Source organism: Leucoraja erinacea, chromosome 35 (genome assembly GCF_028641065.1).
Source record: "Leucoraja erinacea ecotype New England chromosome 35, Leri_hhj_1, whole genome shotgun sequence".
Classification (NCBI taxonomy): domain Eukaryota; kingdom Metazoa; phylum Chordata; class Chondrichthyes; order Rajiformes; family Rajidae; genus Leucoraja; species Leucoraja erinaceus.
The window spans coordinates 13,703,777-13,730,996 of NC_073411.1; the positions used below are offsets into that span (position 1 = coordinate 13,703,777).

The window sequence follows — 27,220 nt, forward strand, 5'->3', positions numbered from 1 at the left end:
CCCCTGTGGCTCAGGCCCCCTCGAGCACTGGCAACATCCTTGTAAATCTTTTCCAGCTTTTAATGACTTCGAAACATAGTAAATAGGTGCAGGAGTAGAGGCCATTCGGCCCTTCGAGCCTGCACCGCCATTCAATATGATCATGGCTGATCAACTTCCATCAGCATGTTGATCAAAACTGAACACAAAAATCCAAGTGTGGTGTCACTCAACCCCTCTTGTTATAAACTGACCGGTTGGGGACCGTCAACGCTAGTTAAGATATTTTTGTTGCTGGAGATCGGGGAGTCAATGACATTAATTACCCACAATCGTTTGTTCTGAGTAAACTGGTGTATCTGTAGGTAATGTCAGCGATGTATCATTCTGTAATTATATGTAATTCTCATTGATGATCCTGCATTCCCAATTTAACTATGATCTACATATAATTACACACAGCTTCATACAGCCTGATTATGTCATAGAGTGGATACAGCATGGAAACAGGCCCTCTGACCAGCACCGACCAGCGAAGGGCCGAATGGCCTGCTCCTGCACCTATTTTCTATGTTTCTATGAAGGATGTCAGTAAAAGCTGGAAAAGATTTACAAGGATGTTGCCAGTTCTCGAGGGGGCCTGAGCCACAGGGAAAAGTTGGGCAGGCTGGGACTTTATTCCATGGAGTGCAGGGGAGTGAGGGGGTAATCTTGTAGAGAGGTGTATAAGATCATGATAGGAATAGATGCAGTTTTTTACCCAGGGCGAATGGCATGTTGGCCTTTATAACAAGAGGGGTTGAGTATATCTTGAGAGGACTGTCTTATGAAGAAAGACTGGATAGACTTGGTTTATACTCGCTAGAATTTAGGGAATTGAGAGGGGATCTTATAGAAACTTACAAAATTCTTAAGGGGTTGGACAGGCTAGATGCAGGAAGATTGTTCCCGATGTTGGGGAAGTCCAGGACAAGGGGTCACAGCTTAAGGATAAGGGGGAAATCCTTTAAAACCGAGATGAGAAAAACTTTTTTCATACAGAGAGTGGTGAATCTCTGGAACTCTCTGCCACAGAGGGTAGTTGAGGCCAGTTCATTGGCTATATTTTAGAGGGAATTAGATGTGGCCCTTGTGGCTAAGGGGATCAGAGGGTATGGAGAGAAGGCAGGTACGGGATACTGAGTTGGATGATCAGCCATGATCCTATTGAATGGCGGTGCAGGCTCGAAGGGCCGAATGGCCTACTCCTGCACCTAATTTCTATGTTTCTATGTTTCTATAGGAGCAAAGAGGTCCTTCTGCAGTTGTACAGGGCCCAAGTGAGACCACACCTGGTGTATTGTGTGCAGTTTTGGTCCCCTAATTTGAGGAAGGACATTCTTGCTATGCCCCATCTGCACTAATCCCACCTGCCCCTATCCCTCTAAACAATCCTATCCAGGTACCTGTCCAAATATTGTTATTGTACCTCCTCCAGCAGCTCGCTCCATACACCCACCACCACCCTCTGTGTAAGATGATTATCCCTCAGGTTCCCATTAAATCTTAATGCCGGCCCGTGCATTCCCCGTGTCCACACCCACCTTGCCCGCATCTCCGCAGTCTCGTACTCCTCACAGATCACATCCTGCAAACCTCCGATTGACTGGCGGAAGGAACTGCAGGCAGAGAGAAGGAAAAAGCTCAGGCAGCTACCCGTGTGGGGGGGAGGGTCAGTGAGGGGCGGGCAGATGAAGCAATGTCCTCAGTTAAGAAGCCTTCAACGACCATCTAGTTTTGTGTTAGGCTGGAAGTTGAGGGGGGGACCTGATCCATGTATCTAAAATAATGGGAGGCGTAGATATGGTGGACAGTCAGAACCTTTCTCATCAGAGTGAAAATGTCGAAGACTAGAGGGCGTAACTTTAAGGTGAGAGGGGCAAAGTTTGAAGGAGATGTGCGGGGCATGTTTTTTTACACAGAGGGCGGTGGGTGCCTGGAACGTGCTGCCAGGGGGTGGAGGTGGAGGCAGATATGATAGTGGTGTTTAAGAGGCTTTTGGACAGGCACGTGGATATGCAGGGAATGGGGGGATATGGATCAGGTGCAGGAAGAATAGAGTTGGTCTCGGCATGATGTTCAGCATGGAGGTTGTGGGCCGAAGGGCCTGGGCTGTTCTATGTATTTCATGCAGTCACGGCTGAGGGAAGATCTACTCACTCTCTGTCAATCACTAGGCAGGTCACCTCCTCTGCTGCTATCACGTTGTCTGACCTCACATCTTCTCTGAGGGGAAAAAAGTTTAGTTTAGTTTAGGTTATAAATTGTCACGTGTACCAAGATACAGTGGAAAGCTTTTTGAATGAATGAATGAATGAATGCATGGATGAATGAATGAATGAATTAATTAATGGATGAATGAATTAATGAATTAATGGATGAATGAATGAATTAATTAATGAATGAATGGATGAATGAATGGAATGAATGGATGTATGAATTAATGGATGAATGAATGAATGGATGAATGAATGAATGAATGAATGGATGAATGAATGAATGAATGAATGAATGGATGAATGGATGAATGAATGAATGAATGGATGAATGAATGGATGAATGAATGAATGTATGAATGAATTAATAAGTGTATTAGCCAGGTATGTACACATACAAGGAATTTGCCTTGGTGCTCCACTCCCAAGTAACAAAACGACATACAGTAAACAATTAAGAATAAAGCGTAAAACATTCAAACATTAAGAATAAAACATTGTAGTTTAAACATGTGACTGACATGAAATACCAGAGCAAAAGGAGGCTACAGACTTTTGGTTATTGAGTAGAGCTACTACTCGTGGAACAAAGCTGTTTTTACGACACCTTTGACAGTCCGGAGTCGCCTTCCAGAGTGAAGGTGATTCAAAGAGTTTGTGGCCAGGGTGAGAGGGGTCAGAGATGATCTTCCCCGCTCGTTTCCTGGTCCTTACAGTTCGTCAATGGGGGGAAGGTTGCAGCTGATTGTCATCTGCCATCAAGTTAGGGTAAAGACTGTCCACGATTACAATGAAGTTGTCCACAGTGTGTCCAGATACAGGATAAAGGGAATAGTGTTTCACAGTCTCAGTGGCGATTATTTCCACTCAGAGGGTAGTCTATACCTGGAATGAGCTGCCAGAGGAAGCAATAGAAGTGGATACAATCACCACTTTTAAAAGACATGTGGATAGGAAATGTTTAGAAGGATATTGGCCAAATGCAAGTAAATAGAACGAGCCCAGATGCCAAATTGGTCGGCATGGATGAGTCAGGCCGAAGGGCCTGCTTCCATACGCTACAGAACTATGATCATACCATGACTGTAAAGCACCCTTTACATTAATGCCACACTCATCCCATCTTAATGTCTCTGCATCCCCATCACCTCCCTCAGACTCTAGCCCATCTCCCCACCCCCACCCCACCCTTTTTACAGAGGGGCCAATAACCTACAAACCCGCACGTTTTTGGGATGTGGGAGGAAACCAGAGCACCCGGAGGAAACCCACGCAGGTCATGGGAGAACGTGCAAACTCCACACAGACAGCGCCCGAGGTCAGGATCGAACCTGGGACTCTGGCGCTGTGAGGCAGCGGCTCTACCCGCTGGGTTGGAACAAGCTGCACCGTCTGAGGGAAGGGAAGGTAAACGTACCCAAGGAGAGCCTTCTCGCCAAACCAGTCACCCCTCGACAGGGTACTGGCAGCTGGTGCCTCACCTAGCGCTGTTTGTTCTCGTGTTACCCGCACCTGTGGCCAAAACAAGGCAGCTGCCATTAATGTTAGACCACAATCAAAACCCCAGGCCCTCGTTCAACTAATTATTTCGACTTTCGACGTCACTAATACAGTGTGGAATTAGGCCCTTCAGCCCATCGAGTCCGCACAGACCAGAACAGTCCTACCTATCACGTCTTTTAGGAAGGAGATGAGGAAACATTTCTTTAGTCAGAGGGTGGTGAATCTGTGGAACTCCTTGCCTGTGAAGGCTGTGGAGGCCAAGGAAGAGATAGATAGATTCTTGGTTAGTGCGGGTGTCAGGGGTTATGTGGAGAAGGCAGGAGAATGGGGTTAGGAGGGAGAGATAGATCAGCCATGATCTATTATTAGGTATATGGATGGGAAAGGAATGGAGGGTTATGGTCTGAGTGCAGGTAGATGGGACTAGAATGGGAAAATAAGTGTTCGGCACGGACTTGTAGGGCCGAGATGACCTGTTTCCGTGCTGTAATTGTTATATGGTTATATGATTGAATGGGGGAGTAGACTTGATGGGCCGAATATTCACCAACCAGCCCATTCAATGTGCTGTGAGTTGTCCAGGGGTGTGCTAATCTCTGCTGTGATTGGTCCAGGAATGAGGTGGTTTCTGCTGTGTAGCAAGGAACTGCAGATGCTGGTTTAAACCGAAGACACAAAACGTTGGAGTAACTCAGCGGGACAGGCAGCATCTCTGGAGAGAAGGAACAGGGGCCGTTTCGGGTCGAGACCCTTCTTCAGACTTCTGCCAGATTTAGTCCAGGTATCAGTTGAGGAAAATATTTTTCACCCAGAGAGTTGTGAACCTGTGGAATTCTCTGCCACAGAGGGCAGTGGAGGCCAATTCACTGGATGCATTCAAGAGAGAGTTGGATGTAGCTCTTAGGGCTAACGGAATCAAAGGATATGGGGGGAGAAAGCAGGAACGGGGTACTGATTTTGGAAGATCAGCCATGATCATATTGAATGGCGGTGCTGGCTCGAAGGGCCAAATGGCCTCTACTCCTGCACCTATATTCTATGTTTCTAAGTTATTAACTGTGATTGGTCAAGGTATGAGTTATCTGCTGCGGTTGGTGTGAGCTGGTATCTGCTGGTATCTGCTGCTGGTCTACGGGCAGCGCCACCACAGTTATGGTACCCACCTTCCCCTTGCTGATGATGAAGAACGTATCTCCACTGGCTCCCTGCCTCACGATGTAATCGCCTTCATTATAATGAGTCTGTAAGGCAATGTTGGAAAACAACAGGTCAACTGTGGCCAAATGGCCTATTCCTGCACCTATTCTCTATGTTTCTATGTGTCAAACCCTTTGGCCCTTTTTTCATTCACAAATGTTATTCTACTCAAGAATAGACCAATGGTTTCATGGCAGAAGCAGCGAAGCCTCCACAGATGATCAGAGACTGACGGCAGGAGATTTCTCCCCATGAGCTGTGGGAAGGGACCGTTTTGTCTTGGGAGTGAGTGGGAATCGAAAGTATCAGATTCGATCGTTGATCCAAGGAATTTTCCACCTGGATACCACGCAGAATTTGGTTCTGATGGCGGCTTTGTGTCTGTCTGGACTGTCACGGACAGCTACAGCATAGTGCAAAAGAGTACTTTAATAAACAGTTACAGTAAAAGACTTGTGTGTGTGCAGTAAGTCATTTTACATGGTGTCAGAAGTGGGATCCGGATCTGCATCAACCCCAAGGACCTCAACCTTGCCATCAAGCGCCCCCACTACCCCATGCGGACGGTAGAGGACGTTGCTGCACAGGTCAAGCCGCCTGTCCGCTACGGGGAGCTCGCATAGTGTTGTACTGTTGCCGGTGCGGTTGGTGTTCGTAGCGTATGAGCCGTGGTCACTCTGTATAGTACCTGCCATGCTTTTGTTTCTAAGAGGAAGGATGTAGATCAGTGCATGTTCCTTTAACCATAGTGACCTCCCGTATTACTAACCACTCCCCATTGTCTCCAGTATAATTGTAGTGTCCCCACCTCTAGCTCGCTCTCTAGCTCCAGTGATGACCACGGACAGCTACAGCATAGTGCAAAAGAGTACTTTAATAAACAGTTACAGTAAAAGACTTGTGTGTGTGCAGTAAGTCATTTTACAGAAACCACTATTACATCAGTGAAATATGTACTGTCCTGCATTCCATGACCAACCTGGGGAATACTTATACAGGCTTTATAAAGAATATGAAACTCGGTCACGTACAAATGCAAAAGCAAGCAGGTTGTGGCATTTTCAACTAATACTTTAGATGACTGACACTCAGCTCCAGGCATTCAACATCCCCGGTGGAACAGAAGAATGCTTCCTGGACTACAGATATGTTCTTCCATGGGGAAAAGGCAGGCATGGGTTATTGATAAGGGACGATCAGCCATGATCACAATGAATGGCGGTGCTGGCTCGAAGGGCCGAATGGCCTCCTCCTGCACCTATTTTCTATGTTTCTATGTCTTGCGGCAAATCAAGTACGAATGGGAGGGGGTGGATCTCAATACCTCCTCCAGCACATCGGCTAGCTTGCTGAGCACTTCTTCCTGGAGTTCCTGGAACGATGGGACACTGCAGAGAGAGAGAGAAGAGGTGGGGTGTGAGGTGCCGTTACTCCAGCGCATGTCACAAGCAACCAAGCATCAATATTCCAGGGGGGGAGAGAGAGGGGGGGAAGAGAGGGAGGGGGGGAAGATGGAGGGGGTTTAAAGAGCTGGTACTCACCTCCTGAGTAGCTCCATGTGCTCGATGTGTTTGATCACTCCTGTCCGCATCATGATGGTCTGGAAGCAGGGTCGGTCGATGGCCCACAGCTTGATGTTGGTGAGCGCTGTGCGGGAGACGAGAGAATGTTGAGGGAGTTGGTTCACAGGTCAACACCATCAGACACTTGGCCCAAGCCAAGGTGTTGGGGGGGGGGGGAAGAGGGGGACCAGCGGCACCCCTGTGCCGATCATGATGCCAAGCCCAACTCTAATCGGCCGTCACATATCCATATCCATATCCCTGCATATCCCTCCATATCCCTGCATATACCTCCATATCCCTGCATATACCTCCATATCCCTCCATATCCCTCCATATCCCTCCATATCCCTCCATATCCCTATCCCTCCCTGCATATACCTCCATATCCCTGCATATCTGGATATACCTCCATATCCCTGCATATACCTCCATATCCCTCCATATCCCTCCATATCCCTCCATATACCTCCATATCCCTGCATATCCCTCCATATCCCTCCATATCCCTCCATATCCCTCCATATCCCTGCATATCCCTCCATATCCCTGCATATCCCTCCATATCCCTGCATATCCCTCCATATCCCTCCATATCCCTGCATATCCCTGCATATCCCTCCATATCCCTGCATATCCCTCCATATCCCTCCATATCCCCCCATATCCCTCCATATCCCTGCATATCCCTCCATATCCCTCCATATCCCTGCATATCCCTCCATATCCCTGCATATCCCTGCATATCCCTCCATATCCCCATATCCATATCCCTGCATATCCCTCCATATCCCTGCATATCCCTCCATATCCCTGCATATCCCTCCATATCCCCCCATATCCCTCCATATCCCTGCATATCCCTGCATATCCCTGCATATCCCTCCATATCCCTCCATATCCCTCCATATCCCTGCATATATATCCCTCCCCTCCATATCCCTGCATATCCCTGCATATCCACGTGGCTGTCACATGTCTCTTGTGGATCATATCAGCCTCCACCTCCACCTCAGGCAGCACGCTCTGTGCACTCTCCACTCTCTGTTCCCACCCTCCAACGGGTTGGAGACCATTCTCACACTCCCCTCCAACACTGACAGACCCCAGTTCCTGCCAGACTTTAAACTTGTGGCCTGTTTCCTGTGTTCCCCTGCAAGTTATCAGGTGCACCACAAACCTGGTGTAATCTGGCGCTGTGTAACATCTTAGTTTAGTTTAGTTCACGTCACGTGTACTGAGGTACAGTGAAAAGCTTTTGCTGCGTGTCAGCCAGCCATGGGAATGACAACACATGATTACAATCGAGCCATTCACACTTGTACACAGTTACTCCAGCACTTTGTGTCTATTTCCTCCAAAATCAAATCTATCTCCAGTCCTCAGTCTATCTCCTGGTGTGAAGGCATTTCATTTTAAGGTTTCTAATTTACTTTTAAGATTTCATCAATTGATGGCCTTGCCTTCCTCCCTCAAGGAGTGCTGTTGCTATGGTAACTAAGGTGCTAATGCCTGCATTCCCTCAGCACAATGGCCGCACCACTGGGAGGTCACATCGGATTTGAACTTGGAGCTGGTTTGCATTTTTCCTGCTGCTCTGGAGTGTGCTGCACCTTGGTGCATTAGAACAAGGAAAGCGAGAGAACGCGTTGCTTCTCATCGCCTGCAGCCCGAGTCTTAGCCGTTGAAGCTGTGCATTAAATGATCTTGTTTCACAGCAGATATTCACGGCTTTAAGATGAGATGGGTAATATTTAAAGGAGATGTGTGGGGCATAGGGTGTGGGGAGTACCTGGAACATGCTGTCGGGGGTGGTGGTCGAAGCAGATCTGTTATACGGTCAAATGTGATAGGAGTAGAATTAGGCCATTCGGCCCATCAAGTCTACTCCGCCATTCAATCATGGCTGATCTTTCTCTCCCTCCTAACCCCATTCTCCTGCCTTCTCCCCATAACCCCTGACACCCACTGATCAAGAATATGTTAATGGCATTATTAGATATGCAGGGTTTGGAAAGATATGGCTTATGTGCTGGTCAATAAGGTCTGGGCTTGGGGTGGGAAGATTGTAATCTTCACGTCGTTTCGCCCAATGCAATCAACCTGGCGTTGCACAACCAAGTAAGATCAACTAGACCAAGTTGCCCTACAACTTTAAGCTGTGCACGCCAAACGCAAGAAGAAGAAGAGAAGAGGAGTTGGGCTTGGCATCATGTTGGGCACAGACATTGTGGGCCAAAACTCCCTGTTCTTGTGCTGTCCTGTTCTAAGTTCTACCTTCCATTGGAGCCCTGTGAAACTGGTTCCTGCTGTATGTTGAAGGTATATTTGGGATAGACGATTGTAATATTTTTTCCCAGGGCTGAAATGTCAAATACTTGAGGGCATAGTTTAAAGGAGGAACTTGGGGGCGAGTATTTTACACAGAGGGTGAGTATCTGGAACATGATGCTGGGGCTGATCGTAGAGGCAGGTACAATAGAAGCATTTATGAGACTTGTATATGGGCATGTGGATATACAGAGGGATATGGGTCATGTGCAGACTGATAAGACTTGATCTTGACATCATATTCGGCACAGACATGGTTGGCCAAAAGACCTGTTTCTCTGCGGCACTCTTCCATGTTCTGCGCTCTAAATCATGCCTGAATTAGAGGGTATTGTCTATAAGGAGAGGTTGGACAATGTCTCAGGAAGGTTGAGTGTGGAATGGGAGGCTGGAGTTAAAAGACTCGATAGACTGCTATTGTTCTCACTGGAGCACAGGAAACTGAGGGGTGACTTTACAGAGGTTTCGAAAATTGGGAGGGACATAGACAGGGTAGATAGTCACAACCTTTTTCCAAAGGTAATGGAACCTAAAACCAAAGGACATAGGTCTGTGGGATGCAAAATAATTAAGGGAGAAATGAGGGAAACATTTTTTACACAGAGGGTGATGAGTGTATGGAATGGACCTCCAGAGGATTGACATGAAAAGCTGGAGTAACTCAGTGGGACAGACAGACAGCATCTCTGGGAGAAGGAATGGGTGACGATTCGGGTCGAGACCCTCCTTCAGTTGACCCGAAACATCACCCATTTCTTCTCTCCAGAGATGCTGCCTGTCCCGCTGAGTTACTCTATCTTTGGTTTAAACCAGCATCTGCAGTTCCTTCCAACCCATTTCGAACAGATACTTGGACAGGAAAGAATTAGAGGTGAAATGGGCCAAATGCAGGAAAATGGAGCGTAGATAGATATCTTGGTCAGCCTGGGCAAGATGGGTCGAATGGCCCGTTTCTGTGCTGCATGGCTCAATAAGGAGTTACCCCTAACAATTGCCAAGTATATTCTAGTATATAATCCATGCCTTTCCATTATTTAATACTAATCCTGTTGGACTGCATTATAGAAACATATTTTGGGGGATTAGTTTGTAAAACGCTGTGTTATGACAGCTGTATTTTTCATGTTTCAATTAAAAGATAAGTAGATTGTTCATATTCTTACTGACATTTTCCTGGTTTTAATCTGTGAGAGAGCCAATACCGTAAGCCTCAACCATCATTACACATCTGATGTCTGCCTCAGTTTAATCTCCTTAGATACGGAGTGAATAATGCTGGCTCCTAACAAATGCCGACTGACATTTAGAAATGATGAATCTTTAAAGGGGCATATTGAACTTCGACAGGTGTACAGTCGGGAGCACATTGAGTAATTGTATCATGGACCAGGTTTGGCAACTCAAGCGACCAGGAATGTCGGACATTACAGAGAGTGAGCTGAAAGAAGTCTATAAAAATGATTGTGTAAAAGGGACAGTTCCTGTGCTGTACGTTCTATGTTCTATGAGAATAATGTGTTGAAAGCTGGGTGCTTCAGCACCATGGACAAGGGCAGGACAGATCCACTGCCGGCCATGAGAATCGTTACTTTAGACTTTCCACCCTTAGAGATATACGGCGTTGAAACAGGCCCTTCGGCCCACCTAGTCTGCACTGTTCAGTGATCACCCTGTACACTAGTACTATCCCACACACACTAGGGACAATTTACAGACAATTAACTGACAAATATGCACATTTTTGCTGTGTGGGAGGCAACCCGAGCACCTGGAGAAAACCCACACGGTCACAGGGAGAACGTGGAAACTCCGTACAGGCAGCACCCGTGGTCGGGATCGAACCCGGGTCTCCGGTGCTGTGAGGCAGCAACTCTACTGCTGCGCCACTGTGTAGTTTAGGGAGTTTGGGGAGTTTTGCTGGGACAATCCCTCTCCATTCCAGCACCCCCAGTCTCTCACGAGCTGGGGGAACGTGAGCAATATCTTTCCTCATCCACTCTGTGAGGGCAAGACTTTAATTCTGATTTCCTTCCTGACTGCACAGGTCCCCAGGAGTCAAATATGATCAGCAGCTGCCTGGCCGAGATTGTTGCCAGTGGCTGGCTTGTTGCAGAACAGTGTGAGCAGCTTTACAGAGGATTTGTTTGAGTGGCTGACCAGGGTAAGGATTTTAAGCTGGAAATCCCATCGGAGCGGCACATGCCGGAACTTTGAGACTCTGGTGTTTATTTTAATTAAAAAAAAATGTTTTAGAGGTACAGCACGGAAACAGGCCCTTCAGCCCTCCGGGTCCATACTGACCATCGATCATCCAATGCACTAGTTCTATCCCACACACCAGGAGCAATTTACAGAAGCCAATTAACCAACAAACCCGCACGTCTTTGGGATGTGGGAGGAAACCGGAGCACTCGGATGAATCCCACCGGGTCACAGGGAAAATGTGCAAACTCCCCACAGACAGAACCCGAGGTCAGGATCGAACCCACGTCTCTGGCACTGTGAGGCAGCAGCTCCAGCCACCGGCTGGAAGAGTTTGCATGACTTTTTTGACTGGGATTGAGGTATCCTATTCCGCAGATGCTGACTGACCCCCTGAGAATTACAATTTTATTTCAAATTTCCAGTATTTTGCTTCCGTTTCAGACATTGCTATTTGTTGGCAATTATACATTTGTAGTTTTGTCACAAAAGGAGCAAGGCAAGGGGATTTGCAAACATTGGCACCAAAACCTGACCTCAACCCAAGTGTTTGGTGGGCTCTTGCTGAAGAGACTAAGGTGCTGGGTGTTGCCTGTTTCAAGGCAACTCACTTGTGCTTAGCAGCGCATTAAAATAGTCGTTTCCATGGGAACCACCGATTCTATTCTTGGTGAATGCATCAAACGTGTAGAACATTATCTGGAGAATTCACCGCAGCTCGCCACAGGATGCTCAGTGATCCACAGTTGCCGGAAGGGGTGAGTGGATCAGGGAACTGTCGATGCTGGCTCACAGAAAGAGACACAGTAATTGCCGGAGTGATTCAGCGGGTCCGGCAGCATCTCCGGAGGTTGGCACGGTGGCGCAGCGGTAGAGTTGCTGCCTTACTCAGCCGGTAGCGTGGCCGAGCGGTCTAAGGCGCTGGATTAAGGCTCCAGTCTCTTCGGGGGCGTGGGTTCGAATCCCACCGCTGCCATCATTGTTTTTAATGCATTTCGTTGTCTCCGTACTGTACACTGACAATGACAATTAAAATTGAATCTGAATCTGAATCTGAATTACAGGTCCGATCCCAAGAATGAAATTCTTGCTCTGGTGTGCTGAAGCAAAGGAAGAATTTCATTGTGGGACACATGACAATAAACTGTCTTGAATCTTGAAGAGTTTGTATGCTCTCCCTGTGACCACGTGGGGTATCTCCAGGAGCTCCGGTTTCCACCCAGAATTAAATGGTGGGGGGGGATGAAGATGGGGGGGGGGGGGGTTGAGGGTGGAGGGTTGGTAGTTACATAAAATTGTAGAATTCAATGTTCTTCTGGGGGTTGTAAGCTACACAATGGAATATGAGCTTCTGCTGCTCCAGTTTGTGTGTGGTCTCATTGGCAATGGAAGAGACGGAAAGGTCAGTGTGGTATCTCTAAAACTGAATACACTATGGACCTTCAAATGCCTGAATGTGGAATTCTCTGCCTCAGAGGGCGGTGGAGGCTGGTTCTCTGGATGCTTTCAAGAGAGAGCTAGATAGGGCTCTTAAAGATAGCGGAGTCAGGGGATATGGGGAGAAGGCAGGAACGGGGTACTGATTGGGGATGATCAGCCATGATCACATTGAATGGCGGTGCTGGCTCGAAGGGCTGAATGGCCTACTCCTGCACCTATTGTCTACTGTCTATTGAAGAAGCATCTCGTCCCAAAACATCACCCGTTCCTTCTCTCCAGAGATGCTGCCTGCCCCGCTGAGTTACTCCAGCATTTTGTGTCTATTCGATTTAATCCAGCATCTGCAGTTCCTTCCTGCACAGTTGCTTGTGTCAGCCAGTTTAATGTGTGGATATGTTATTGCTTACCTCTTGAGCCCCACGAAACGCCACCTTGAAACTGCAAACACAGAACAACTTCTTACAGAACTCACGGCACCAACTTGCATCAGTCCACCATGAATCACCCTTCGTGAAAATAAACCTTCTGAGTGATTCATAGCAACAAGCAATAGCCTTCAACTTCATCGGAAGCACAATCACTGCTGTAATCAGATATGCAGAACTCAATCCACCAGGATATACCAAACGGTCTTCGGCTACATGTGTAGACACTTTACCTTCACGAGAAAGGATACTGGAAGAACTCAATGGGCCACGCAGTATCTGTGGAGGCAAAATCCACCCACCAACCTCAAGAGCAGCACAGCACCAGAGACCCAGGTTCCATCTTAACCTTGGGTGCTGTCTGTGTGGAGTTTGCATGTTCTCGAATCTTTGCGAATGGTATGTTAGCTTTCATTGCAAAAGGATTTGAGTATAGGAGCAGAGAGGTTCTACTGCAGTTGTACAGGGTCTTGGTGAGACCACACCTGGAGTATTGCGTACAGTTTTTGGTCTCCAAATCTGAGGAAGGACATTATTGCCATAGAGGGAGTGCAGAGACGGTTCACCAGACTGATTCCTGGGATGTCAGGACTGTCTTATGAAGAAAGACTGGATAGACTTGGTTTATACTCTCTAGAATTTAGAAGATTGAGAGGGGATCTTATAGAAACTTACAAAATTCTTAAGGGGTTGGACAGGCTAGATGCAGGAAGATTGTTCCCGATGTTAGGGAAGTCCAGGACAAGGGGTCACAGCTTAAGGATAAAGGGGAAATCCTTTAAAACCGAGATGAGAAGAACTTTTTTCACGCAGAGAGTGGTGAATCTCTGGAACTCTCTGCCACAGAGGGTAGTTGAGGCCAGTTCATTGGCTATATTTAAGAGGGAGTTAGATGTGGCCCTTGTGGCTAAGGGGATCAGGGGGTATGGAGAGAAGGCAGGTACGGGATACTGAGTTGGATGATCAGCCATGATCATATTGAATGGCGGTGCAGGCTCGAAGGGCCGAATGGCCTACTCCTGCACCTAATTTCTATGTTTCTATGTTTCTATGTTTCTCCCTGTGACTGCGTGGGTTTCCTCCAGGTGCTCCGGTCTCCTCCCACGCTCCAAAGTTGTGCGGGTTTGTAGGTGAATCGGCCCTTGTTAAAGGGCCCCTGGTGTGTCGGGAGCGGATGAGAAAGTGGGGATGGCGCAGAATTAGCGCGAATGGGTGATCGCTGGTCGGCACGGTCTCGGTGGGCCGAAGGGCCTGAGTCTGGGCTGTATCTCTGAACTGAACCAAAGTAAACCCTGCCGCCCCCTCTCACTCACCTTTCACCGTGGCAGTTCTGGTGCAGTTGTAGAGGATGGCCAACTCTCCAAACACCTTCCCCGGTGCGATGGTGCAGAGTTTCACATCATCTTTGGTCACCTCCACCTTCCCCTCTGTGGACAGAGACACAAATCATTATTCACCCCTCGCAGGTCCACCCACCCAGACCCATCTCTCATGTGGAGAGACACAATGGCCATTCATGTGTCCTGGCAGCGGCCAGTCAATAGACAATAGACAATAGGTGCAGGAGTAGAGGCCATTTGGCCCATCGAGCCAGCACCGCCATTCAATGTGATCATGGCTGATCATCCCCAATCAGTACCCCGTTCCTGCCTTCTCCCCATATCCCCGCTATTTTAAAGAGCCCTATCTAACTCTCTCTTGAAAGTATCCAGAGAACCTGCCTCCACCGCCCTCTGAGGCAGAGAATTCCACAGACTCACCACTCTCTGTGAGAAAAAGTGTTTCCTCGTCTCAGTTCTAAATGGCTTACTCCTTGGTACATGGATAGGACAGGTTAAGAGGGATATGGCCCAACGCGGGCAGGTGGGACTAGTGTAGATGAGGCAAGTTGGGTGGGAGGGCCTGTTTCCACGCTGTGTAGACTCTATGACATTGTTCTGTATGCATATCATAATGTTCTTATGTTCATAGGTTTGAGGAGCGGAATTAGGCCATTCGGCCCATCAAGTCTACTCCGCCATTCAATCATGGCTGATCCACCTTTCCCTCTCAACCCCATTCTCCTGCCTTCTCCCCATGACCCCTGACACCCGTACTGATCAAGAATCTATCAATCTCCACCTTAAAAATATCCATTGATGGCCTCCACTGGCCCTGATCAATCGTGCAGAGTAGCAGGGACTGGCAGGACTTGAAGCCACTGGCTTGAGGGTTGAGTGTGTGATCCCTACCTTCCATCACATACACCATGGAGCCCACATCTCCCTCCTTGATGACGCAGCTGTCCTTGCTGTAATCCACCGGGTGCATGCAGTCCACTATCTCCTGGATCTGCGACATCTCCAAGTTCTTCATGAAGTCGTTGTCCAGAAAGGCATCCTTGATCAGATCCTTCGACCTGTTGCACAGATCCAGAGACACATTAGGAGTAGATTTAGACCAAAGGATCCAATAATATCCTTTCCTGAGACACAAGAGAACTGCAGATATTAGTTTACCAAAAAAGAGACACAAAGTGCTGGAGCAACACTGCAGGTTTAGGCAGCATCCCTGCAGACCTGTACGTCTTTGGAGTGTGGGAGGAAACCGAATATCACGGGGAGAATGTACAAACTCTGTTTTAAAGACAGCACCTGTAGTCAGGATCGAACCTGGGGCTCTGGCACTGACGGAAGATGCTCTACCTAAGCAAGCCCCATTTTCCTGTGCTTGGCCCAAATCCCTCTAAACCTTTTCTATCTTGTACCTGTTCAAATGTTTTTTACATATTGTTGTACCTGCCTCAACTACCTCCTCTGGCAGCTCATTCCATAAATCCATCCCCCTTACAGTGAAAAGGTTACCCCTCAGATTCCTATTAAATCTTTTTCTCTCACCATAAACCTGTGAACTTTTGTCTTGATTCCTCTACTCTGTGATATATCTAGACAGACACAAAATGTTGGAGTAACTCAGCGGGACAGGCAGCATCTGAAGAAGGGTGAAGAAGACCTGAAAAGTCACCCATTCCTTCTCTCCAGAGTTGCTGCCTGTCCTGCTGAGTTACTCCAGCATGTTGTATCTATCTTCAGTGTAAACCAGCATAGACAATAGACAATAGGTTTCAGGAGTTTCGAGCCAGCACCGCCATTCAATGTGATCATCCCCAATCAGTACCCCGTTCCTGCCTTCTCCCCATACCCCCTGACTCCGCTATCTTTAAGAGCCCTATCTAGCTCTCTCTTAAAAGCATCCAGAGAACCTGCCTCCACAACCCTCTGGGGCACAGAAGGAAGCATCTGCAGTATCTTCCTACACCATGCTGTCTGTCTGGATAATACCAAAGACTTTTTCTTTGGTGTAAACCAGCATCTTTTACAGAGAAAGGTTGAACAAGTTAGGGCTTTATTCTTTGGAGCGCAGAAGGTTAAGGGGGGACTTGATAGAGGTTTTTTAAAAGATGAGAGGGATAGACAGAGTTGACGTGGACAAGCTTTTCCCACTGAGATTAGGGAAGATTCAAACAAGGGGACATGACTTGAGAATTAAGGGACTGAAGTTTAGGGGTAACATGAGGGGGAACTTCTTTACTCAGAGAGTGGTAGCTGTGTGGAATGAGCTTCCAGTGAAGGTGGTGGAGGCAGGTTCGTTTTTATCATTTAAAAATAAATTGGATAGTTATATGGATGGGAAGGGAATGGAGGGTTATGGTCTGAGCGCAGGTATATGGGACTAGGGGAGATTATGTGTTCGGCACGGACTAGAAGGGTCGAGATGGCCTGTTTCCGTGCTGTAATTGTTATATGGGTATATTATTATATGGTTATCTGCTGAGCCACACTTGCAATCAGTTCTGGTCGGCACGTTATTCAAAGCATCTTACTGCATTGGAGGAGGGAGCAGAGGAGATTCACTGCAATGGAGGGCTTCAGGCACAGACTATTTTTTTGTCACACACACACACACACCAGGGTGCAATGAAATTCCGCATTGCAAGAATCTCCTAAAGCACACAGTTACATGGTGATAATAAATACAGCAATACATAGAAGGACGAATGCAAGGCAGTAGAATGGTGCAATGATTCTAATGCAATCTGAAGTATTGTGGACAGAATTAAAGTCTAACGTTACAATTACTCCTTCTTGCCTATGGCGGGCGCAGCCTAAAGTCTTGGATCAACTTGTTCTATTTGATCTTGTTTGTGCATGTCGGGTCGATTGCATTAGTAGAAACAGGGTGGACCACGTGAAGGTTGCAATCTCCCACCCCATAGAATAACTGAATTATGTGGATTTAAGAGGAAAAAAAAAATGTCAGAATCTCCGGGGACTTTAGTTTAAGTTAATTATTGTCACGTGTACCGAGTTACACTTTTGTTGCACCCGATCCAGTCGGCAGATAGTGCAGGGAGTGGATAAGAAAGTGGGATAACATCGATCTATTGTGGGTGGGCGATCAAGGGTCAGCATGGATTCGGTGGGCTGAAGGGCCTGTTTCATTGCTGTATCTTTCAATCGATCAAGTCAAGAAGCCATTTCTGTGCTAACTGTGACTTGAATGGAACAAGTTCTTTTTGTGATAATGTCATGCTTTCCTTCAGAGTTGAATGAGACTATGATTGGATCTTTCTTCCCTTGGGGCAATTCAATCTCCCATGGTCATTTTCACTTCATTTCATCCACAATTTTACTTGCTGCTCAGTAACACGTGCAGCATCGCTGCCCCTTATTATTTGTTCCACCGTTGTAACTACGATGTTAGCACTGGCAATGGTCATTAATTTAATTTTCAAGAGCACCAGGAGTGAGGCTGGCAAATTTGACCACGGTGTAGATCATTACTGCATGCACCATCACATCCGACAGCTCCAGGGTTGTTCAAGAGTTGACGCAGACTGTAGAAGACATTGATGGAAGTGAAGTGGTCCAGGGACAAGCGAGGTCAAAGACATCTGTCTTCCCGTTTGTTCTGGGTATAAACAGCCCATGGGAAGGCGCAAGGGACACAAGGTGGAGGCTGGAACAGCACAAGATCTCTCTCTCCACAGAGTATGTTGGAAATGGTCAGTCAGGGCTTGTGGAGAGACGTGGCAGGTCAAGGATGCTCTTGCATCTGATCATTTTATACAGTTGTACAGCACGGAAACAGGCCATTCAGCCCACCTTGCCCATATTGGGTTAGTCCCATTTGTCTGATAATCCTTATCCTTGTAAACTCTTCCTATCCATTTAGTTTAGCTAGTTAGTTTAGCTAGTTAGGTTAGCTTATTGTCGCGTGTACCGAGGTACAGTGAAAAGCTTTTTGCTGTGTGCTATCCAGTCAGATGAAAGACAATACATGATTACAATCGACTCCCTAAACAGCATAGGGATACAGAATAAAGGGAATAACGTTTAGTGCAAGGTAAAATCCAGTAAAGTCCTATTAAAGATAGTTTGGTCTATCTAAAGTCCGATTAAAGATAGTTTAAACATAGAGTGGTCCTAAAAGATCAGGACCGCTCGCTAGTTGGTGATAGGGTGGTTCAATTCTAAATGTCTTTTAAAAGTCATCTTTTTATCCACTTCTCGAGCTTCCTCTGGCAGCTTGTTCCAGATACATTCTATCCAGAGACTAAAAAATTATTACAATAGACAATAGGTGCAGGGGTAGGCCATTCGGCCCTTCGAGCCAGCACCGCCATTCAATGTGATTATGGCTGATCATCCACAATCAGTACCCCATTCCTGCCTTCCCCCCATATCCTCTGACTCCGCTATTTTTAAGAGACCTATCCAGCTCTCTCTTGAAAGCATCCAGAGAACCTGCCTCCACCGCCCTCTTGAGGCAGAGAATTCCACAGACTCAACACTCTCTGTGAGAAAAAGTGTTTCCTCGTCTCCGTTCTAAATGGCTTACTCCTTATTCTTAAACTGTGGCCCCTGGTTCCGGACTCCCCCCAACATGGGGAACTTGTTTCCTCCCTCTAGCGTGTCCAAGCCCTTAACAATCTTATATGTTCCAATGAGATCCCCTCTCATCCTTCTAAACTCCAGTGTCCAAGATTGTTTGAAAGATACAAATATTCAGCCCATTGAGTCTCACTGACCACCCATCACCAGCTCACGCTTTCCACACACTAGGAGCAATCTGCAGACTCGAACATCTTAGGGATGTCGGAGGAAACCGGAGCATCCACTGGAAGTTGAAATCACAGGGAAAGCACGCAAACTCCACACAGGCAGCAACCGAGGTTAGGATCAAACCCGGGCCTCTGGTGCTGTGAGGCTGCAGCTCTGCCAGTTGTGCCACTGTGCCACCTCGTCTTGGGCTTGGTAAGATTACCAAGTGTCCCAGCTTTGCCCAAGATACACTCACCCCAGAGTACAGAGTCATAGGGTGATACAGTGAGGAAACAGGCCCTTCAGCCCAACTTGTCCACACCAACATGTCCCAGCTACACTAGTCTCACCTGCCCACATTTGGTCCATATCCCTCTAAACCTGTCCTATCCATGTATGTACCTGTCTAACTGTTTGTTATATGTTCTTATGTTTTCATGTGTGGAGATGGGGAGAGATGAGCCATGGTATTCTCTACCCAGTCACAATAGGGGCGGCACGGTGGCGCAGCGGTAGAATTGCTGCCTCACAGCGCTGGAGACCCAGGTTCGATCCTGACAGCAGGTGTGCTGTCTGTACAGAACTTGTGCATTCTCCCTGTGACCTGACCGTGTGGGTTTTCTGTGAGTACTCCAGTTTCCTCCCACATCCCAAAGACGTACAGATTTGTAAGTTAATTGACTTCTGTAAATTGTAACTGATAGTATGACTGATAGTGCTAGTATTGGGTGATCGCTGGTCAGTGGGCTGAAGGGCCTTTTTCCCCGCTGCATCTCTAAAGTCCAAAGTGAACAGTCAGGGTGAGAAACCAGACATCCACAGGAACCACATCTTCAGCCAGAAGGGAAAAGAGCAGAGCAGGGATTCCTCTATGCACCCCTGGATCTTGTTTCAACACTTCAGAAAGAATGTTAAAAGTTTAATGCACATCAGAGTGTCTCTCTTGCCCCAATGCCTAGAACCTTCAGCACAATTCCTCAATAAACGCCTGACATTTGGCTTCTGATAAAGCTTTTATGTTTGATTTTAAAACATTCAATTTACTACAGAGATGTATCCATAGCAACGGCACTGAAAGGTAGAATCTCTAGCGATCTGTGAATCAACGGAAGAGAAAATCTCAAGTGGTCTCCAGTGTAAATTCTCTCCAGTCCGCCCGCCAACTCTACCCACGTCGACATCCTCTCCCCTTTCCCCTCTCCATCGGGGTGAGTGAATGGCTCAACAGCTCACTCCCTCTCCCCATTTTCACATGTATGTACTAAGGCTCGGAGGGTTAGTCATTTATACTTTAGAGATAAGGCATAGAAACAAACATGCAGTTGTACAGGGTCTTGGTGAGACCACACCTGGAGTATTGCGTGCAGTTTTGGTCTCCAAATCTGAGGAAGGACATTATTGCCATAGAGGGAGTGCAGAGACGGTTCACCAGACTGATTCCTGGGATGTCAGGACTGTCTTATGAAGAAAGACTGGATAGACTTGGTTTATACTCTCTAGAATTTAGAAGATTGAGAGGGGATCTTATAGAAACTTACAAAATTCTTAAGGGGTTGGACAGGCTAGATGCAGGAAGATTGTTCCCGATGTTAGGGAAGTCCAGGACAAGGGGTCACAGCTTAAGGATAAAGGGGAAATCCTTTAAAACCGAGATGAGAGAAGAACTTTTTTCACGCAGAGAGTGGTGAATCTCTGGAACTCTCTGCCACAGAGGGTAGTTGAGGCCAGTTCATTGGCTATATTTAAGAGGGAGTTAGATGTGGCCCTTGTGGCTAAGGGGATCAGGGGGTATGGAGAGAAGGCAGGTACGGGATATTATGAGTTGGATGATCAGCCATGATCATATTGAATGGCGGTGCAGGCTCGAAGGGCCGAATGGCCTACTCCTGCACCTAATTTCTATGTTCTATGTCTATGTTTCTAAGCCCTTTGGCCCACCGAGCTCTCGCCGACCACAGACCACCCTGTACATGACCACTATCCTACTCACTAGGGGCAATTTATAACTTACAGAAGCCAATTAACCTACAAACCTGCACGTCTTTGGAGTATGGGAGGAAACCGGAGCACCCGGAGAAAACCCACGTGGTTCCCAGGGAGAACGTGCAAACTCCCCACAGACAGGACCCATAGTCAGCATCAAACCCGCGCCTCTGGTGCTGTAAGGCAGCAACTCCACCACTGCACCATTGAGCCAGATTAGACGGAGAAACAAAGGAACTGCAGATGCTGGTTTACAAAAAAAAAGACACAAAGTGCTGGAGTAACTCAGCGGGGTCAGGCAGCATCTCTGGAGAACTTGGATGGGTGTCGTTTCGGGCCTGAGACCCGTCTTCAGACTGATCCAAGATGGACTGACCCGAGAGGACACAACAGTGGTGGCTGGGGGTGGGGAAGAGGTGACTGGACACACACGTTTCTCTGACCCCCCCCTCAGTCCAGATGTTAATGATGGTCTTCCGTTCAATGTGACCATTTCGGGCCGAAACCCTTCTTCAGTAATTTCTACAATTTCTACAAACCCTTCTTCAGACTGAAGGAAATAGGCAACGTTTCGGGCCGAAACCCTTCTGTAATTTCTACAATTTCTACAAACCCTTCTTCAGACTGAAGGAAATAGGCAATGTTTCGGGCCGAAACCCTTCTGTAAATTCTACAGTTTCTACAAACCCTTCTTCAGACTGAAGGAAATAGGCAACGTTTCGGGCCGAAACCCTTCCGGGTTTCGGCCCGAAACGTTGCCTATTTCCTTCGCTCCATAGATGCTGCTGCACCCGCTGAGTTTCTCCAGAATTTTTGTGAACCTTCGATTTTCCAGCATCTGCAGTTCCTTCTTAAACACATATCTGTCCAGAATGTCTTAGAAACATAGAAACATAGAAATTAGGTGCAGGAGTAGGCCATTCGGCCCTTCGAGCCTGCACCGCCATTTAATATGATCATGGCTGATCATCCAACTCAGTATCCCGTACCTGCCTTCTCTCCATACCCTCTGATCCCCTTGGCCACAAGGGCCACATCTAACTCCCTCTTAAATATAGCCAATGAACTGGCCTCAACTACCCTCTGTGGCAGAGAGTTCCAGAGATTCACCACTCTCTGTGTGAAAAAAGTTCTCCTCATCTCGGTTTTAAAGGATTTCCCCCTTATCCTTAAGCTGTGACCCCTTGTCCTGGACTTCCCCAACATCGGGAACAATCTTCACGTCACGTATCTTTTATGTAAAACGTATACATAATGGTATCCACTTATGTCGTTTCCATAGAACAGTACAGCATACATCCAGGTCCTTCAGCCCACAATGTTCGTGACGAACCTGATGTCAAGATCTGCCTGTACATAATCCCTATCATCCATTCCCTGCAAATCCATGTGCCTATCCAAAGATATCTTTAGCACCATTATCGTATCTGCTTCCATCACCAACCTGGCAGCGGGTTCCAGGTAGTTATCACCCTCTGTGTAAAACATTTGCCCCGCACATCTCTTTTAAACCTTGCCCACCCCTCACCTTAATGTTGGCCCCATAGCAGAAGTGCCCACATCGCAGGGCTGGGAACTGGAAGTATCCTGAGCTAATTCTGCTACCACCATCATCTATTGCAACAAGTGATGGCTTCCACTGATTGTCGCCGGAAGCTTGCGCCCTTTTCAAGACGGACGATGGCAGCGATGCCAACATTTGTTGGAAGATGGACACGAAAAGAAGTCAAGTCAAGTCAAGTCAAGTCAAGTTTATTTGTCACATACACATACGAGATGTGCAGTGGAATGAAAGTGGCAATGCTCGCGGACTTTTGTGCAAAAGACAAACAACAAAACAACCAAACAAATTCTAAACACAATCATAACACACATATTCTTTTACATAATAAATAATGGAAGGAAAAACGTTCTGTAGAGTTAGTCCCTGGTGAGATAGGCGTTTACAGTCCGAATTGCCTCTGGGAAGAAACTCCTCCTCAACCTCTCCGTTCTCACCGCATGGCAACGGAGGTGTTTGCCTGACCGTAGCAGCTGGAACAGTCCGTTGCAGGGGTGGAAGGGGTCTCCCAGAAAACCTTAAAGCTGTGCCCTTAATGCCCCTGTCCCACTTGGGAAACCTGAACGGAAACCTCTGAAGACTTTGCGCCCCACCCAAGGTTTCCGTGCGGTTCCCGGAGGTTGCAGGTGGTTGCCGGAGGTTGCAGGTAGTGGAAGCAGGTAGGGAGACTGACAAAAATATCCGGGAACCTCCGGGAACCTTGGGTGGGGAGCAAAGTCTCCAGAGGTTTCCGTTCAGGTTTCCTAAATGGGGCAGGCACATTTGAGTATAGAAGTTGGGATGTAATGTTAAAATTGTACAAGGCATTGGTGAGGCCAATTCTGGAGTATGGTGTACAATTTTGGTCGCCTAATTATAGGAAGGATGTCAACACAAATAGAGAGAGTACAGAGGAGATTTACTAGAATGTTGCCTGGGTTTCAGCAACTAAGTTACAGAGAAAGGTTGAACAAGTTAGGGCTTTATTCTTTGGAGCGCAGAAGGTTAAGGGGGGACTTGATAGAGGTTTTTAAAATGATGAGAGGGATAGACAGAGTTGACGTGGAAAAGCTTTTCCCACTGAGAGTAGGGAAGATTCAAACAAGGGGCCATGACTTGAGAATTAAGGGACTGAAGTTTAGGGGTAACATGAGGGGGAACTTCTTTACTCAGAGAGTGGTAGCTGTGTGGAATGACCTTCCAGTGAAGGTGGTGGAGGCAGGTTAGTTTTTATCATTTAAAAATAAATTGGATAGTTATATGGATGGGAGGGAATGGAGGGTTATGGTCTGAGCGCAGGTATATGGGACTAGGGGAGATTATGTGTTCGGCACGGACTAGAAGGGTCGAGATGGCCTGTTTCCGTGCTGTAATTGTTATATGGTTATATGGTTATTAGTATTTGTATCTTCCATCTTGGGGAAAAAGAGTTTTGACTGTCTGCTCTATCTACACCTCTCATTTGTTTCAGAGTCCGTGGAGACCCATTGCTTCATCCAGCCAGTTACTTAAATGCTTTGAGAGGGATAGAAATGCCTGGCTCAGTATCGCTGCAAGAACGCCATGTCACAGATAATATCTGCATGGAAAGTTGAATACTAAACTCTTGGCTGCAGTGACTGCATATGAGATAATCAGATCACAAGCGAGATGGAGTCACTTCATCAGTGCAGTCATGTCTGGCACATCATTTAAAAATCTAGCGTGAGTGTTACAAAAATAAATATAAAGGAAAATTATAACAAGCGCTTCCAATGTATTCCCAGTCCATAAAAAATCACCAATAGCATCTTTTTGACATACCTTCATTAGAAATCGATTTTTCACAATAATTCTTCTAAGAAGCATTAACATTTATATTAAAATTGATACCTTGATTTTCAGCACTGTCTTAATAACATCCAGCCAATTTTCAATGACATTCATTGTTTGATGGGACATGACCTAAACATGTTTATTTGGGAATCTGTATCTTCATCCTGTTCACTCTGTGTATCCCTTCCCACACTCTACTGTGTTTTTGACAATAGACAATAGGTGCAGGAGTAGGCCATTCGCCCCCTTGAGCCAGCACCGCCATTCATTGTGATCATGGCTGATCATCCACAATCAGTACCCTGCTCCTGCCTTCTCCCCATATCCCCTGATTCCACAATCTTTAATATCTTTTTTCTTTGTTCACTGTACAAAGAAAAACTACCTTGCTGCTCTCTCCTTAAACTAATTTCCATTGACTGCTCGCCCTTTAACCACTTGATAACATTTTCTCTACTCAAATTCACCATTATGAAATCTGAAATATCCACCTCATGTGCTGTAAGGGAAAATATCTCTGCGTTTCCAGCAGACTCACAAAGCTGATGTCAATTATCCTTGACATTGTTTCAGCTAAGCTCTTCTGTAGCCCTCTAGGGCCGTGGTGTACTTAACCCCGCACCATCCATCACAGCAGAAACACATCCAATGTTTGCTTCATGCTGAGTGCCTAGGTTGCTCCATATTGTTGCTCATGATTAAATGGTGGAGTAGACTTGATGGGTGGAATGTCCTAATTCTGTTCCTCTGACTAATGAACATGAACTTATATCTCTCTGTACTTCCTATCAAATATGTCTGAATTTTAACCCACCGTAGTATCTACTTCTATAGCTTTTTCTGGCAGCTCGTTCCAGATATGGACTCCCTGATTGAAAAAGTTGCCTTTGAAGTCCCTCCTAAACCCCCCTTCCACCCCCTCCCATCAGCCGTGATCACATTGAATGGCGGTGCTGGCTCGAAGGGCCGAATGGCCTACTCCTGCAACTATTGTCTATTGTCTATTGTGTATCTCAAGCCTATGGCCTCTAGATTTAGAATTCTGTTCCCTGGAAGAGAGTGTGAGCATTCATTTTGCCCCTGCCCCAGTAATCTTGTATCCATGGACCTCCAACGCCAAGCCTATCCAACAAACCATCCATGGTTTGGAGGGACACCGCCAGATCCCCTTACAACTCCTCTGCTCCAAGGAGAAGGGAGATCTGCTCCAATCTACACCCTTGGCTGATGAGACCCAACCCCGGCCTCATTCCCGCGGGGGTCCCTGCCGCACCCTCTCCAAAGGGCTGACACCAAGTCCTGGGCGCGTCCACTCGCAGTAGCCCGTCATCTACACCTGGCCCCATGTTCATGGGACGGTGCAGCACGGAAACATAGAAACATAGAAACATAGAAACATAGAAATTAGGTGCAGGAGTAGAGGCCATTCGGCCCTTCGAGCCTGCACCGCCATTCAATATGATCATGGCTGATCATCCAACTCAGTATCCCGTACCTGCCTTCTCTCCATACCCTCTGATCCCCTTGGCCACAAGGGCCACATCTAACTCCCTCTTAAATATAGCCAATGAACTGGCCTCAACTACCCTCTGTGGCAGAGAGTTCCAGAGATTCACCACTCTCTGTGTGAAAAAAGTTCTCCTCATCTCGGTTCTAAAGGATTTCCCCCTTATCCTTAAGCTGTGACCCCTTGTCCTGGACTTCCCCAACATCGGGAACAATCTTCCTGCATCTAGCCTGTCCAACCCCTTAAGAATTTTGTAAGTTTCTATAAGATCCCCTCTCAATCTCCTAAATTCTAGAAACAGGCCATTCGGCCCACCTTGTCCATGCCAATCCCATTTGCCCCAGAACCCGCTAAACCCTTCTTATCTATATATCTGTCCAAATAACTCCTAGATTCAAGATTCAAGATTCAAGGGAGTTTGTTGTCATGTGTCCCTGATAGGACAATGACATTCTTGGAACCTATACCTTCCTCTGGCAGCTCGTTGCAGAGACGGACACCGGGAAGGGAGGGGGGGCTATAGAGGTCGGTGTGTGTGTGGACTTAAGCCAGAAGATGCAGGATTCTCTCGGGGTGTTAGTGGGGGACAGGGAGACTTTTGTGTGACTTACTGCGAACTCTTAGAGTAACAGGACAGCGAGACGTGGCTGATGTCACTGATGTCGATCGCGGTGGGCTCGGCCGAGATAGCCTGCCTCTTGGTCCGTTGCTGCTCCTGTTGCCGCCCGCTAGACTCGCTGCCCGGCGCCGGCCGCAGCACCGACCGGTATTTGTCCAGCTCCGTCTGCAGCGTTTGGATCAGCTCATCCTTCTGATCAAGTTCCAATTCAAGTTCGTCGATCAGCGCGTCCCTCTGCCTCAACTCCTCGATCTTCTCTTGCAGCGCGTACTGTAAGTCCCTCAGAGTCCCCATTCCTCTCTCAGTCTGTCTCCTACCCTCGCCTCCACTCCCTCCCTCTCTCTCTCCCTCCCTCCCTCTCTGTCTCCTCTCTCCCCCTCTCCCTCCCTCCCTCTCTCTCTCCCCTCTCCCTCCCTCCACTCCCTCCGTCTCTGTCTCCCCTCTTCCCTCCCTCCCCTCCCTCCCTCTCTGCTCTCCTCTCTCCCTCTCCTCCCCTCTCTCCCTCTCTGTCTCTCTCTCTCTCCCTCCCTCCACTCCCTCCCTCTCTCTCTCTCCTCCACTCCTTCTCTCTCTCCCTGCCTCTCTCTCTCCTCTCCCCTCCCTCTCTCTCTCCTCCACTCCTTCTCTCTCTCCCTGCCTCTCTCACTCCTCTTTCCCCTCCCTCTCTCTCCGCTCTCTCTAGCCGACCCGCCGGCGCCCCTGTGCCCGGGTGGATGATGCCGCTGCCTCCTCTAGCTCCCGCCGGCCAGCTCGGCAGCCGAATGACGGAGCAATATCCC

General features: G+C 47.4%; 1 protein-coding gene and 1 non-coding gene across 3 annotated transcripts in view; one reads left to right on the forward strand and one right to left on the reverse strand.

Moving 5' to 3' along the window:
• Positions 1 to 26,780, reverse strand: part of LOC129713372 (cGMP-dependent protein kinase 1-like) — a 38,170-nt gene extending 11,390 nt beyond the window's left edge. For both annotated transcript variants that reach the window (XM_055662378.1, XM_055662377.1), the window contains exons 1-9: positions 26,434 to 26,780; positions 15,126 to 15,292; positions 14,208 to 14,321; positions 6,476 to 6,581; positions 6,259 to 6,322; positions 4,901 to 4,978; positions 3,652 to 3,746; positions 2,179 to 2,244; positions 1,563 to 1,637 (exon numbers count right to left, since the gene is read on the reverse strand). In XM_055662378.1, coding sequence (XP_055518353.1) covers positions 1,563 to 1,637; positions 2,179 to 2,244; positions 3,652 to 3,746; positions 4,901 to 4,978; positions 6,259 to 6,322; positions 6,476 to 6,581; positions 14,208 to 14,321; positions 15,126 to 15,292; positions 26,434 to 26,735 — 1,067 coding nt within the window. In that variant the 5' untranslated portion in view covers positions 26,736 to 26,780. The remainder of the gene's footprint in view (positions 1 to 1,562; positions 1,638 to 2,178; positions 2,245 to 3,651; positions 3,747 to 4,900; positions 4,979 to 6,258; positions 6,323 to 6,475; positions 6,582 to 14,207; positions 14,322 to 15,125; positions 15,293 to 26,433) is intronic.
• trnal-aag (transfer RNA leucine (anticodon AAG)) lies at positions 11,924 to 12,005 on the forward strand. The gene has a single exon. It is a non-coding gene; the product is annotated as a tRNA-Leu (tRNA).
• Positions 26,781 to 27,220: the final 440 nt, after the last annotated feature.